Source organism: Glycine max, chromosome 7 (genome assembly GCF_000004515.6).
Source record: "Glycine max cultivar Williams 82 chromosome 7, Glycine_max_v4.0, whole genome shotgun sequence".
In the NCBI taxonomy this organism is placed as follows: domain Eukaryota; kingdom Viridiplantae; phylum Streptophyta; class Magnoliopsida; order Fabales; family Fabaceae; genus Glycine; species Glycine max.
Window position 1 is genome coordinate 633,411 of NC_038243.2, and position 14,733 is coordinate 648,143.

At 33.4% G+C, this 14,733-nt stretch overlaps 3 protein-coding genes across 4 annotated transcripts; 1 reads left to right on the plus strand and 2 right to left on the minus strand.

Annotated features, from left to right (window-relative positions):
* Positions 1-1,722: 1,722 nt before the first annotated feature.
* On the minus strand, positions 1,723-3,629 carry LOC100809386 (uncharacterized). Its single transcript, XM_003529720.5, has 3 exons — positions 3,258-3,629; positions 2,803-2,902; positions 1,723-2,109 (listed from the first exon to the last, which is right to left on the minus strand). Exons 1-3 carry the CDS (start codon positions 3,478-3,480, stop codon positions 2,037-2,039), a joined length of 396 nt encoding a protein of 131 aa, XP_003529768.1. The 5' UTR covers positions 3,481-3,629; the 3' UTR covers positions 1,723-2,036.
* Positions 3,630-4,141: 512 nt separating this feature from the next.
* LOC100814744 (5'-nucleotidase SurE) lies at positions 4,142-8,443 on the minus strand. The gene is made up of 10 exons (XM_003529729.5): positions 8,004-8,443; positions 7,814-7,908; positions 7,187-7,254; positions 7,047-7,090; positions 6,812-6,889; positions 6,574-6,727; positions 5,597-5,746; positions 5,374-5,484; positions 4,682-4,747; positions 4,142-4,586 (listed from the first exon to the last, which is right to left on the minus strand). Exons 1-10 carry the CDS (start codon positions 8,228-8,230, stop codon positions 4,488-4,490), a joined length of 1,092 nt encoding a protein of 363 aa, XP_003529777.1. The 5' UTR covers positions 8,231-8,443; the 3' UTR covers positions 4,142-4,487.
* A 1,839-nt stretch (positions 8,444-10,282) lies between these two features.
* On the plus strand, positions 10,283-14,323 carry LOC100818472 (protein MAIN-LIKE 2-like). 2 transcript variants are annotated; one of them, XM_003529735.5, is made up of 7 exons: positions 10,294-10,536; positions 11,817-11,994; positions 12,158-12,265; positions 12,369-13,004; positions 13,089-13,253; positions 13,331-13,723; positions 13,816-14,323. In XM_003529735.5, exons 3-7 carry the CDS (start codon positions 12,176-12,178, stop codon positions 14,023-14,025), a joined length of 1,494 nt encoding a protein of 497 aa, XP_003529783.1. In that variant the 5' UTR covers positions 10,294-10,536; positions 11,817-11,994; positions 12,158-12,175; the 3' UTR covers positions 14,026-14,323. The 2 variants fall into 2 exon arrangements, with proteins under 2 accessions (XP_006583008.1, XP_003529783.1); XM_006582945.4 differs by lacking the exon at positions 11,817-11,994 and having other exon boundaries at positions 10,283-10,536.
* The last annotated feature ends 410 nt before the right edge of the window (positions 14,324-14,733 follow it).

A 14,733-nucleotide genomic window follows, 5' to 3' on the forward strand; every position in this document is an offset into this window, starting at 1 on the left:
TTATCTTAATAAATAATAATAATAATAATAATAATAATAATATGCAATTTTTATTAATCAAAATGTAATAATTAAATACATTAAAAAGTTATAATTGTAAAATTAATATCCGTGAAAGACACGGATATTTAACTAGTTAAGTTCTAAACATAGATGAGATTGATAATTACATTAATTGATTGTTTATTGTTGACGGGAGAATCTGATTATAATTTCCCCCTATACCCAAAAACAAATATTCCCCCTATATTGTTTAATTACTGTCAATATCATGGAGTATTAATTGATTTAGAGATTCCATGTGTTAACCAAGCAGAGAAGGCAATTTTAACCGCGTTATTTTCTGTACTTCCCTGAGGTCTTCAGATGAGAGCATGCATGTTTCATGAACATTTCCAAAATATGATTATACCATAACATTTTTCTTTAAAAAAATCACTAAATTATTAGTGATAAAAAAAAAAAAAACTCGTCACTGAATTTTATCATTAATATATAAATTATTTGGTGGCACATAGCCCTGGCCCTTCCAATAATAAGCTATTTTTTGTTTTGGGAGGGGGGGTTGCAAAATCATAAGCCTATTTTGTGAATATCAAAAAAGAACTTTATTCAGTTTATTGTGCCTTATGAATAAAGATAAAAACAAACTACCCAACTTTATGTTTGACCTAAGGACTTATTTACTAAATAAATTATGTCAAGGCTTTTTTGAAAATATATTTAATTCAACTTATTTCAAGAAAATAATTATCCTTAAAATGAGCCTTGGAGAATTCAAATAACCCGTATACTTAGTCTTGATTTCTAAACAATGTAAGACTTTTTCAGTATACCAAAATAATAATTCCTCTGTCGATGCTATAGAGGTGTAGAGGGCTTAACAATTCCCACGTGTCTCCGTGTAAAGGTATTTATAAACTACCATTTACTTCAATTCCAAAACAATGTAAAACTTATTTTTTTTTATGTAGTAAAATAATATACATACAAATACGTAGTCATGAAACACAAGAATGATTCCTTGAGGATAATAAGGTTGATGACACATTAGGCTAAGGAAGGAAATTAGAAAAACTCATAAACCGATTCAATTCAATAAAAATGAGAAAAAAACATACATTTATTTATTTTAGTTGGTCTATTTAAATGTAAGCCTATTAATTTATTTAAAACCTACATTATAAAAAGTTCTTGAAATAAGTTTTTCAATCAAATCAAACTTTTTAAAAGGTCAAGTCAAATCATTAAAAAAAAAAAAAGAAGAAGCTCGTATCAATAAAATAATGTAAGTTCGATCCTTATGTTGAAATAATGGGTAAAGGTTGGTCACGATTCAATTCAACATAAAAATTAAATTGAACTAAATATGGTTCTGCCATACTAAACCAAGCCTGTTGTATATATTTAAGTCTAATATAAATTTTAAGATAAGGCTTTTCTGGACTAAGAAATTATCTTTTACTATTTTTATTTTTACTTTCATTCCACTTTTTCTTTTCACTTTAGGCTTGATTGTTTATCATTATCAATTACCAATGCTAATGGACATTTGTGCCAAAGAAGCAAAAACTTTCCTACACAGAAAATGCCTTATAATTTGTGCAAAACGGAATTTGGAGTTAGCAACGCGCAAATAAAAACAATTATTTTGCTGCATCAATCTTAGTTTTATCTATAAATCCTCGTAGGCCAATGAATTGACATAAAAGTTAGAACTCATAACAAGCACAAAGAATTTACACCCAGCAAGCTAGATTATTCTGAGGTGCTCGACATAAAACTAATACTAGAGTTAAAAATTATTGGAACTACAGACGAGAATTTCAAATAGTCAATAAACAGAATGTGAACATATCCATACACAATGGTCTCAAAAAGAACATATCCATACACAATAGTTGCCTGGAAAATTGTTCATTGCAGACTGTACTCACAAAAACTCCAACCAACCAAACCCTGTATCACTGGGCCTTACCATGAAGTGCACTAAGTTTCTTGATTGAATCTTTAACTCCAATGTCAATGCAATGATACTAAGCTGTGATCCTAAACCGGCCCTTGGCCAGTCTTCGAGCAATTACTCTTCTGCCACCCTTGGTTGCTTTCCTGCTCATGTAAAAGAAAAATTATGTCATCTACACAGCATAGTTCTGCTTTGGAGATTACAGATGCAAATTTGCATATAAGCCATATACAAATTTCACCGGTTCTATCCAATTAGTTACAAGCGAGTATGCTAGACAACTTTGTAGTGGAGTAACTTGAATCCCACCCATATTATATATACAAGAAAAAGAAGCAATGGTCCTTGGGCCAACAAGGATGCATTTCATATGCCACTTTTCCTGGTCATAATCCAAACATATAGACGAATAGGCAACACAAGGAAAGATGGCTCAAATGTATAGTCACATTCAACCAAACAATCTGTTCATAACTAAGGTATAGGTTTTGCTTTTTATTAATTGAAAAGGTTTTAGAATATTCTTGGCTATTTCTATGTTATCTATTCACCTATGCCAACAAGCTAAGTGAAAGCAATAGAAGGTATAACGAAATTGTATGACACATCAAGAATATTTGATCATCTAATTTCTTCAAATCCTCTATATAAATTATGTCTTTGCACAGTCATAGAGTATGCTGCAGAATGGTGACATTCTCCGCAAGAGTTTTAAAATTTACTAAGTTTGACACTCATGTAGAGGAAAAGGAAGGGTTAACTACTAACAAGCCATCTTTTCTACTTCTTTTTCTCATGATAAATGAGCATATAACCAAAAAAGATAAGGGATTAACCGAGCAAAAAATCCATGGTTCCTCTTTCGTCGAATAACGCTTGGTTGATATGTCCTTTTGGGGAATAAAAGCATAGGATCATCTGACGAAGGAGCTTCCCCTGCAAAACAATGATAAATTCTAATTAAAATGTTTCTGGGAGGAGGACAAATGCTTAAAATTCCATACAACACCTTCTCATGTTGAAGCTGCTTCAGAATGATCACAAATGTATCCTAAAAAAAGTTCATTTTTTTTCCTCAATATCACATCTTTTATATGTAGAGTTTATCTATATTTACATTTGTATTACACACATATACACAAACAGAGATGAATTGCAGGAAAAGTAAACAAGTTCCCTTCAAAATCAACTACACTTAAATTAAGGGGTGACAGAACATGAAACAGATATCAACAAGTATGGTGAATCAATGAAGAACTGAAAATAGTGGACACGCATCACAGCAATGTACCATGAGGTAAGAAGAAGCGGAGAGAGGGGAGGCCACAGGGGTAGAGAAAGCCTTGTGTGTGGGGGAATTCGGCGTCGTTTTGGGGAGAAATCGCACCGGGGAGTCTAGAGAGAGAAGGGAGTAATAACTGAGATTGAGGATTAGGGTTTTTGTTGGAATGAAGAAGAAGCGATTTCGAAAGGCGATTCAACAACGAAGAAGCTCCACTCCTCAGAGACGCCATTCTTCTTCCTTCGTGTTTGACTCACTCCAAGCTCCAACCTCAACGTGGATCGGAGTTTTGCCTCTTTTCAAGTTCGGGTTTTTATTTCCCGACCCGGAAGGTTTCCTTTTGTTGTTCCATCGTCAGTACCAACAACTTCGTCACCATGTCTAACAAAATTAAAGAAAAATATCGACTTGAGTAATTATGCTAGTTATCATAATGTAATTTTTATTAATTATTTAGCTTTAAACCTATGTAGCTTTTATTACTTCTAATGACACAGAAAAATATATTGTGTGACTTTAGTTATTTTCACCGTTTTTTCTAAAAAATATTTTAATTATGATTTTTTATCTTTATTTTTCGTAATATCAATCTAGTCATTATTCCGTTTACCTAAAAAACAAACTAGTTCTGTACTAATTAGGTTTTGGGTTTTAACTTTTTCTTTTTAAAAAAAAAACTCTTTTTTAACTTGTCACTGCCCAAAGTCTAATTCAACCTGTCAGGTCATAAAATAGTCTTACTGTTGCACTCAAAATATGTAATTTATTCTAGGAACTTAAAAATTATATAAAGTGAAATTAACTAACATATGTTTAACCGCAAGTGGTGCAGTCACTAATATTCAGGAATCTTTTAACCAATTTCATTAAACATTTTAACATTAAAAAAGATATTTTGAAAGGTTGAAATCCATAAACAACAATTTGATTACAATGGCACGTGCACCTAGTTTTGTAAGTTACAAAACAGACGAAATGGCATTTTTAAAATATGCCTAGGAGATTACAGGAAGCAAATAACATCAGAAATAACTAGCGACCAAAAGAAATGAAACAATGAAGAGGGGAATACAAAATATCTTACACACACATACAAACATAGAGTACAGATTGATGATATCAACTATAGAATGGGTGTGACAGACGCTTCTGCTCCACCTTTGCTTTCAAGAAGAAAATAGAAAAGAATCAGAAATCTCAAATGTACATAATCACGCTGAAGCTGAACTCTGTTTGAGGCTATTGTTCACCAGGAAACACAGATGAAATCCAATCAGAAGCTGCCATTTGAATATTGGTCTCAGTATGAGGAGATAGAGAGAGAGGAGTAACTGCAACCTGTTCATTCAGAGGAAATAAATAAACTTGACTGCATATATAGTAACAGCCCAATGAAAAACATGCTTAAAGATAAATTTAATTCTCCAACTTACAAATCCACTTTCAAGTGCCCTGTAATCTAGATCGTCATCTATATCTTCCAGCTGCTTCTCCGAAAACTGCAGATACAAGTATAGTATAGCTAAGTTCACTTCTAGAAACAATTTAAAATAATTTTTGTCTCACAAATCTAAAGTAGAAAGGCACTGAAGCCATATATAACTAATTTGACAATCATTTTTTGGAAAAAAAAGAAAAATTCTCTTTGCAGCAATGACAAAGTTGATGAAGCTATTCCAAATATGCTTTCAAAAATGATCGCCAAATTAGACAAATATTGGCCAGTTAGTTATTCACAGAATGAATTGCCGTTGTTCTGGATCCATGATACAAATTAAAGTTGTTTGAGTACTTCTTTAACAAGAATTTTGGAAGTTCATCTTTCATTCAAATGAACAATGCCAACACGTGATGATCGGTTTAGGTATATAGGTACCAATTGGGTATGACTATGTGTCTGAATATTAAAGTTGCTAACTGCAACGGTATGGATGGGTTCATGATCAGTGTAAGGGCATAATACTCCTGTACCCTCCCACCCCATTCTCATCCTTGTACCAACCCACCCCTTTTATGTTCATTTCTAGGCAAGTTGTTGGCCTTCACATTTTCGAATCCATTTTCTAAAACAAGTCAACCTTCCCTCCACCTGGGGTGGGACAGTTTGACCCATATTGCCATTTACCTCTAGCCTGAAGTACTTCTTCACCCTGTTGGAATCAGGTTTTCCAGCAGCTCCAATTGATTCAACAATCTCCAAATTCTTTTTCTGTGTAGTTAATCTGCGAGCTGCACCCTGAAGTACACCAAAATGTGAAAGATGCTATTATCAGCATCAATTGAAGCACAAAAATGACCAGATTACACAAACAGAATGCACAAAAGATGGCATTATTTAGGACACTTACAGCAGCAGAGGCATCTCGGCCAATCTGTGCAAACTGAAGACCAAAGCCTTGTTTACTGGCCAAGAAATGACCAGGAGGATACCGGCTAGTTGAAACTGCCTGCCAGTTTAGAGTGGATCTCCACATACTTTGCTTGGTTAATTTGAAGCCCTGTCAACAAAACAAGACCACAGCAGCCATATTATATCTACAAACCAAAAAGAGTTCACTAAACAGTAAAGACAGTGAAACAAAATATAAGAATGGTGAAACTAAAACATATTGCCTAATTAAGAAAGGGGACAGGGAAGGAAATAGAAGTTAATCACAATGTTAAACTGTCAAGATTCAATATCCTCTTAAAGAGGAAATTTCCCAGAAAAAGGGTTCATGTATCCTTATAGTTACTGTTTCTATGAGTATTAGTATTGTTATTGTTGTTTCCTATTTTTTTTTTTTTGCTCAGCGTTATTGTTGTTTCCTATACAATTCAATTTTTAAAATGTGAGAACAAAGCTTCCCATCCTGCATGCCATGTTTTTTTGTGCAACTTATTACCAAACTTCCATGGGAGAAAAGAAAAAGAACAAGAATAATCGTGTAACTAAAAGTTGCAAACATTTCAACCCGAGCTGAAAAACAAACAAGTTCATTGAAATCAAAGCCTCTTCAGGTTCCTTTATCTGAGACATTCTCATTACTATGTGAGTACATGCAAGTCCCGACAAATGTATGTCAACTTCCATTATAAAAAAAAAAAAAAAGACAAATTCCCATAAAAAGGGCAACAAGAAGTAAAAAGCAGAACCTAAATACAAAGCACTTATACCTAAAGGCCTGAATGCAACATGATAATTGTGAAGAAAAATTTATTTGATTAACAGCCAAAAATCTCATCCATATTAGATTTTGTACAATATATAGCCCAAACTTAGAAATTCTCATATTGCAGTAAAATGCTTGATATTATTATCCAAATTACAATAAAAATTTTATACCTTACAGGTTAAAGGCGATGTAGGAATTTCTATATTCAGAAAGCAACTTTTGGTGAAAGTTCCGTTTACAACATCCCTGATAGCAGCAATTATTAAAGGTAAACAGAGTACTACTGCATCCTTGAAATCAGTCTCTTGACTTTCATCCTTCTTCCTGCAGCGGGATATGGTGCTAATTCATAATCTCCAGAAGGAAAATACAATTCAAACTGGATACAAATAATAATAATCAGCGTACCAATTTAATGATATTGACAATGAAGGTACACCACATAACAACGCCTCTCTTGCTCCAGCAACAACACCTGAGTAGAACCTAGTGAATTTTAAAACATGAAATGAATTTCTGTTCATGCTTAAGGGCGCATGGAGGTTTAATAAGAAACCACAATAAAATATCATGAGAGGGAAATGGGGACTGTGTACTATTATAGATTTATAAATTTAATTCTATGCATAATTGAACAACTTACATGTGATGACCACAGCTTGATCCCCGGTTAATTCCACTAATAACCTAAAATTTACACCATGTTCATTCGTAAACCATTAGCATTTTGTTAATGAGAAGCACACTAGTTATCAATTGTATGTGTATGATATAAATGCTAACCAGCATAGGTTTTGACCATGAAAACAAGGCCCCAGATAACGCTAGTGAAACACAATCCACAGGAGTTCCTGAGTAATAAATTAGAAAAGAATTAGAAATCTATGCAAGTACCATTACCCACAACTATGACAACAAAACCAAAAACTAAGCATTTCCCAACTCTGGATGCATTTTATCAGTAATTAATTACAACAACAACCACAAAAACAAAAGCTTTATTCAAATAGGTGAGATCGGCTACATAAATCATTTGGTTTAGCTAAATATCACAACTTTTTTATCCATACAAAACAAGAAACAAACCAGCAAACCCACATCACCAATGAATGAAGTTTACATGAACTTCATAAACTGAAAAACAGCTTTTTTATGTAAGCAACTAGAAGCAAGGCACTAAATTCACATCATCTACTCACCAAGTCTACACGAACTTCATACACATCGGATCTAACAAAATAGAAAGAAACAGTGGCAAACACAGAACAGTAAGTAAACGACAAAGCTAAATTCCTCAAAAAAAAAGTAAAGATTCCAAAAATTAAGAATCTGAATCAGTATTCAGTATCATGAAAGAAGAATAAAAACAACATAGAAGTTTAAAAAAAGGTGATATAATTGAATCAAAACCTGAAACTTCAAAGGCGGTGGCGCCATTAATTTGTGCCGAAAAAGCTTCAACGGTTACTCCGCGAGTGACAGAGTGGGCCGAAGCCGATTTGTCCCTGAAGCAACCATTTTTACGAACTAGATATCAAAGAAAGCCAAAGCAAGGAAGTGTGCGATGAAATAACATTTGGAGAGGAATGGTTGGACCCACGATTGAGGAACGCAGACATGGACGTCGCAGAGGCCCTGGAGCACGAGGGCTTCGACGAGGTGAACGAGGCCCGGAGACTCAATGCCGTCACTGTTGGTGACCAACACGATGGGCTTCGTGTTGGAGTTGGAGCAATCGTCGGCGGAGGAAGAGGGTTCGGCATTGATGTTGGGTTCTTGGAGGCCTGGGGGCATCGCGTTCTTCACGGAACCGGACGACGTCGTCATGGGCCAGAGAGGAAAGAGATGGATTGGTACTGCCAGGGATAGTGTTTGTTTGGATCAGACTATGGACTTTAATTAAATATTTTTATGCGTTTTATTAATCCCAACACAATTTATTCTAACTAGGACTCCAATATGTATTATTTGGTAAAAAAAGACGATGACAAGGGCATACTCTTCCAAAAAGATGGTATGAATAGATATTTGCTGCATGTTTGGCTCCACGTCTAACACTCCATATGTGCATCAAAAACATGAAGAAATAAAAGCTATATAAAGTTGCTTCTGCTTGAACGTGAAAAATAGATGTGTGTTGCCTTTGATGTGATGCTAAATCAAAAACCAACTTAGACTGTAACCACATATAAGTTATTGCTAACTTATTTTACACCTCCTTAGTTCTAGATCCTCTTTTATAAAAAAAAAAGGAAGATGATGACTCAAGAAAAACCTATGAAGGGAGAGAATAAAATTTAAAGATAACAACATGATATAATAAAGTTTCTTCTCTTTTTATCCAAGAAAGACATGATGACTCTTATAGAAATTGAGAAGTGTAAAATGATGGAAAAAAAATAAAGAATGTATCATACCTTAATTTTGTTCGGGTCAAAAATAATAAAAAGGAAAAACAAAACAAAAAAAAAAATAAAGAATGAAAAAGAAAGGAACAATAAAACAAAAGAAAAGAAAGAAAAAGAAAGAAAAGGTGAAAAAAAATGTGTGACCTATTAGGATCATAAGAAAAGCTCATTAGATCAAGAGAGGAACACAACTCATAAAAGAAAAAAAGTCTATGCAAATAATACACAAAGAATACATGGATCCCAAGAAAAGAAAAGAAAAAAAATGTAAAAAAGCACATAGAAAAAGAAAAAAAAAAGACAAAAGTGTTATAAGACAAATGAAGGGATATGATACATGAAGAGTTTTAAAACTCAAATATTTCCATAACTTACATATTTTAAACTGACTTATCACAATTTATTTATCAAAGGGTGGGTCGCAATCCTTAGATTAAAACATTAACTGGCAGAGTAACTCCAATAACATCCCTCCCTCCTCAAAAGGGGTTTACAAGCATAAGGAGGATGATTATATAACCAAAAGCTAGACTTATCATATCTTAAAACTTAGGATTGTACAATCATGATACTTTAAAAAAAAAACTTAAATATATTTTTTGTACTTGTAAGATAACTCATTTTTTTTTACTATCCAAATTTTATTTATTTTACTAACTGAAATTTTTTTACATTTATTTTTGTTACTTGTCATTAGTCGCAATTTCTTAATATAATAGTGTGATAATGCGTCAATCGGTTACATCTTAAATTAATCAATAATATAATATTTTATTAATTTGTCACATCATATTACATACTTTTAAAATTTATCAAATTATACATAAAGTTTACACTTTGAACAATTAATTATTCTTTGTTAACTTCCTATTGAAAAAACTTAACCATTTTTTTTACCTTAAATCTTCATTATTCATTAATTTAAAGTTAAAAACAATTAAAGAGCTCAAGCATGTAAATAATAACTCAAGCTACAACTCACCACAAAATTACAAATTTAATGCAAAATAGTAAACAATTAAAATTATTTTTTCATTATGTTTCACAAAATATTTTAGTTAATTTTTAATTTTTTTTACTAATTGAAAATTTTGTTTGGCGGTTAAATAAACAATTTTTTAAAATAATTTATAGTATTATTTAAAATACTACATGAAGAAACAATATTATTTAACACATTAGTTTCTAGTTTTTTATTTTTTTTTTCATTTTTATCTTTAATATATTTATATAAACTAATTATCCTTTTTAAATAAATTATAATTTTATTATTTTTATGTGATTTGATATTTTTCGATCAATTACAATTAATTTCATTTAAGAAATAATTTATAAACTAGCTTTAAGTTTTTAATTACTAACTAATTTTTCAACTTCTAATGAACAGTTCAATTAATTTGATCGAACATAAGGGTCTACCTTAATTAGTTAGAGTTATTATAAAGTCTTATCATGTTTTGTTTTAAAGAAAGAAGAGAAAAACTTAAAAAAAGAAAAAACATCAAATGTGTGTGGTTCCAGTTTTTTGGGTGGCAAAGTGGCAGCTGCTGCCAACAACGTCAATCTCCAGAACCGAATTCTATTTTCATTCTCGTATTAGATTATATACTACACATGTTGTAGGCGTTTCACTTTGTTTCCTCGTACTCTTCGAAAATTCGGTGACTCACTCGCTCTCATCGACTTGGACGATATTTCGTGGACAAGAGTTCCACTTTCCCGCAGGTTCTCTCTCTCTCTTTCTTTATTGTATCAATGTATAAATTAACGTTTTTTCTTGGTTGGTTTTCCATTTTGCCTTGAATTTTACAATTGCCTGCTAGGATTCCACTTTAGGGTCTACAAAAAACTGTCACGTGTTGATGGGCATTCTTCATTTAAGGTTTGAAAGATGAGACATGTTTTGAAACTTGAAATTTATCAGACTCTAATGGGCAATTGAAACTTTGTACTTAGAGAACTGGTGAGGATTATTTGATTACCAGCAACATGTAGCAATTTTCATCCTTTTGTGTGAGTAGGGAAATGAATGGGGAAGGTAGGGTAAGTGTGTGAGAGCATTGAACACTTACTTACCGGGGATCAAGAGTTTATCAAAGGAAGTTGGGTGGGTGCCATTAAGCTATAAGCTGGGTTCTCTAAAATTCTGCTTTATGCAACCCTGTTTACTATTTTCATGATGGAAGGAAGACCTTTTGTAGGAAAAAAATGGTGGTCTCCATTTAGGTTTGGGTACTCTTGTCTTAACCGAGATAGAACATAGAAGTTACCGTTCCAAGTTCGGCAAGGGTTATCTCAAGCTGAAAATAGTGATAAATTATCACTACCGTGGATGATTAAGCTAATGATTGTCAAGGATGGGAATTATAAAAGTTGAATTGTGGGCATTTTGGAGTTGTAGAGATAAACTTTGAAATGAAAAGGTTTACGGTTATATAAGAGTAAGACAGTATAGAATGCATTATGCATGTTTGGCAAGGCACAAGTTAGCAGTGTTATTGGAGATAGAGATTGGGGATCACATCATATAACAAGTTGCACTGTTTAGGTATCTCGGGTCTATCTTTTAAAGTGATAGGATGGATAAAGTGGAGTTTGGAGAAATGCTTCAAGTGTAATTTATGATTGTAAACTGCTTATCAAACTCATTGGAAAATTCTATTGGACAACTATAAGACTAGAATGTTCTATGGTAGTGAAATTTGCAGTGACAATGGAAAAATGGATCATGGGTCTGTGTGGTTTATAATGCCAAAAGAATTTGAATTCCTTTGCGTTGATTTATTAGACCATAAAGTTTAAAATCAAAAGAGAAAGCTACAGAAATAAAATAAACCCCTATATGACTGCTTTAATTTAAATGCAGTGAAAATTTTGTGGTGCTTATTTCTAGTGGATTTCTAAATATGTTTTGCAAGCAGAGCTATGTTTTTTGTTACTTAAACTTATAGTGACAATAGTCCAAGATTTATAACCTAAATGTGAAAACTTTCTTTTTCACCTAGGGGGTGGTGCAAAATAGTGGGATAAGTTGGAAGAAAGGTCTTTGGCCCATTAGTTTTGTGGAAGCAAGTCAAGCAACTTTAACCATGCTTTGATCCTCACTTAAACATAGCTCAACCGTATATGAATGATGCAATTTCCAATTGGCAAAACAGATATCAAACTGACACTTAATCTAAGGTCAACTCCAAAATAATTAGTTGCAATTTTGATATGCTCCTGTACCATGTTATTTGATCTTTCCTTAAGGAAGAATGGTAATAAGTTTAATAATATACTATTGCATCAGAAAGTGGGCTGATTCATAGTTATTTCTTTTTTGTGATTATTGTATTTTGGACAGTTCTCATTTATTTCCTAAATGGAGCTCAATGAAGATCCTGGACCAATTGATAATTATGTTCTTTATGATCAAGATAATCATGTATCTTCAGCAGTTTGGGATGGACATGTAAGTGGATATTATTTTATTTATAATTTTTGTTAAGTCATATGAAAATTTCTCAATATTCATATTATTGGATATGATGATATTATTCATACCAAATCCACAGGAGCGTGGTGTACTTAGATGCCATGAACACACTTCAATGCTTGATCAGTGGAAGCTCACACCTAAACAGATTAAGTTGGTTGAGAAGGCTGGTTTCGGTCACCTACGATTACTTCCTGCTATGAGTCTTGACAATGCATTGATAGCAGCTTTGGTTGAGCGGTGGAGGAGAGAAACAAATTCCTTCCACTTAACTGTTGGAGAATTGACGATAACCCTTGAAGATGTATCACTACTACTTGGATTGGCTATTGACGGAGAACCTGTGATAGGTCCAATAAGTGCACCAAGTTCAGGTTGTGAAAAATTATTAGGGAGAGTACCAGAGGACCTGAATGGTGGAATGGTGAAGCTTACTTGGCTCAAGGAGTTCTTCTCTGAGTGTCCTGAAGATGCATCACAGGAGGAAATTGAACGATGTACTCGTGCTTACCTTTTATACCTAGTAGGCAGTACAATATTTTCTACAACAACAGGGAACAAAGTCCCTGTTATGTACCTTTCTTTGTTTGAAGACTTTGACAAGGCTGGGAAGTTTGCTTGGGGTGCAGGAGCATTGGCATTTTTATATAGAGCACTCGGCAATGCTTCTCTTAAATCTCAAAGCACTATTAGTGGCTGTTTAACTCTAGTACAGGTTATAACAATACTTCCCTTTACTCTCTTCTTTTGCGGATACTTTCTGTTTCAATACTGACTGAATAATATTTTTTTTTTTTAGTGCTGGTGTTATTCTCGCCTCAATGTTGGACTGCCAAAATTTAATCAAGAACCTGATAATAATTGCTTTCCCTTTGTGCTTAAATGGAAAGGGAAAAGTGGTGCTCGGACAAAATGTAATGTAGTGTCCTACAGAAAGGCTTTGGACTCTCTTAATCCATGTGATGTAAGTGTTAATAATGTGGATTATTTGATGAATTAAGTAGAACAAAATAGTAAATCTGTGTTGGTGTTGGTACACAGGTCCAGTGGCTACCTTACAAGGACATGGACTGTACAGCCATACCAGAAGATATAAAAGCTAGTCTGATTTTACGGGCATCTAGGACTATGTTATTGTGTTTTGACAAGGCAGAAAGGCACCTTCCCGATCGTTGCTTACGTCAGTTTGCCATGCATCAAACTATCCCAAAAGACGTGGAACGATGGGAGAGGAAGAGTCGTATAGTGGATCATGGGGTAGACTTGATGGGAAAAATGGACTTGGCTCTCAAAGAGTGGTCTGAACGTTGGGTTCATGTTGTTGAAGGTGGTGACATTGTAGATGAGGGTGAGTACATGCAGTGGTATCAGAAGATTACCCGGAAATATATTGGGAGAGTCACATCATCCCTGGAGTCAGAGTATCAAAGAACAGTATGTCTTTTGCTTAGTTATCATTACTTATATTTTACTTGAATGTATGTTTTATGAATACTTGACTACTACATGCTTTTACTGTTTTACAGGTTACTGCTATGAGGGAAATTGCAAATATTGCTGATATAGTCTCAGCAGAAGGGTTGGATTCTTATAATAGAGAGTTGCTTGATGAAGTGAAAAATATTGTGCACAAATGTTTAACAGAGCAGTTTGAAGAAATACCAAACGAGAAAGTTAAAAAGAAGGGTAATCGGAAACGTAGGCAAAAGGACCACCTGAGTATGGAATATGAATAGCACCAGAATAGAGCACTGTCCAAGCTAACTCTGATCTTAGCCCTACTGATATTTATAACTTCAGGTTGGTGAAGGACGAATGTATATAATTAAATGGTCAACACCGCATCAAGAACATATTCTATAGAAGAGGATGGCATATTTTTTAAAAAAAAAAATGGAGACATTCGAATGCAGATAGTTTGTAAGTATCTACTGTAAAGCTCCATTTGATATTTGATCCTTTTTAGGCATTTATTGGATCTTCTCTCTTCTTGTAGATGTATGGCCTGGTTTTTAAATGTTTATTATATTAGTATGGGGCTCTTCATCCTTTTACTCGTCTTGCAATTTGGAAATATTTGCCTTCATGGTATTCTAATAGTTGCTTCATGACCTCCCCACCCCCAATGATGCATAATACAATGATATTAATTTAAAGACTAATAAAATTACAATCTTTCTCTTTATCTGATAAACTAAAGTATGTTTATACTTTAATTTAAACCAGGCAAAGTTTACGCAAAATGCACTGGAAGGAGACAAAAACATCCAAAACACATTAATATTCACACTTTTGCAAAGTATTAGGGGATAAAAACGCCTGCATGATAATTTACTTAGTTGTGAAAAAACAACTTCACTGTAATGACGTGAAAATATTTATTATAACCATAGACGAGTCTCTTAGGTACAACATCTCTCTTTTTGGAACTTTCAACATCATCA

Coding starts and splice junctions, on each gene's coding strand:
- LOC100814744 (XM_003529729.5), bottom strand. CDS start 8,230: ATGACGACGTCGTCCGGTTCCGTGAAGAACGCGATGCCCCCAGGCCTC. Junction 6,890..7,046: donor TCAAGCTGTGGTCATCACAT/GTAAGTTGTTCA, acceptor AAAATTCACTAG/GTTCTACTCAGGTGTTGTTG. Junction 4,587..4,681: donor GGGCACTTGAAAGTGGATTT/GTAAGTTGGAGA, acceptor CTGAATGAACAG/GTTGCAGTTACTCCTCTCTC.
- LOC100818472 (XM_006582945.4), top strand. CDS start 12,176: ATGGAGCTCAATGAAGATCCTGGACCAATTGATAATTATGTTCTTTAT. Junction 13,254..13,330: donor ACTCTCTTAATCCATGTGAT/GTAAGTGTTAAT, acceptor GTTGGTACACAG/GTCCAGTGGCTACCTTACAA. Junction 13,724..13,815: donor AGTCAGAGTATCAAAGAACA/GTATGTCTTTTG, acceptor ACTGTTTTACAG/GTTACTGCTATGAGGGAAAT.
- LOC100809386 (XM_003529720.5), bottom strand. CDS start 3,480: ATGGCGTCTCTGAGGAGTGGAGCTTCTTCGTTGTTGAATCGCCTTTCG. Junction 2,903..3,257: donor CCGCTTCTTCTTACCTCATG/GTACATTGCTGT, acceptor ATTGTTTTGCAG/GGGAAGCTCCTTCGTCAGAT. Junction 2,110..2,802: donor AACCATGGATTTTTTGCTCG/GTTAATCCCTTA, acceptor TTACATGAGCAG/GAAAGCAACCAAGGGTGGCA.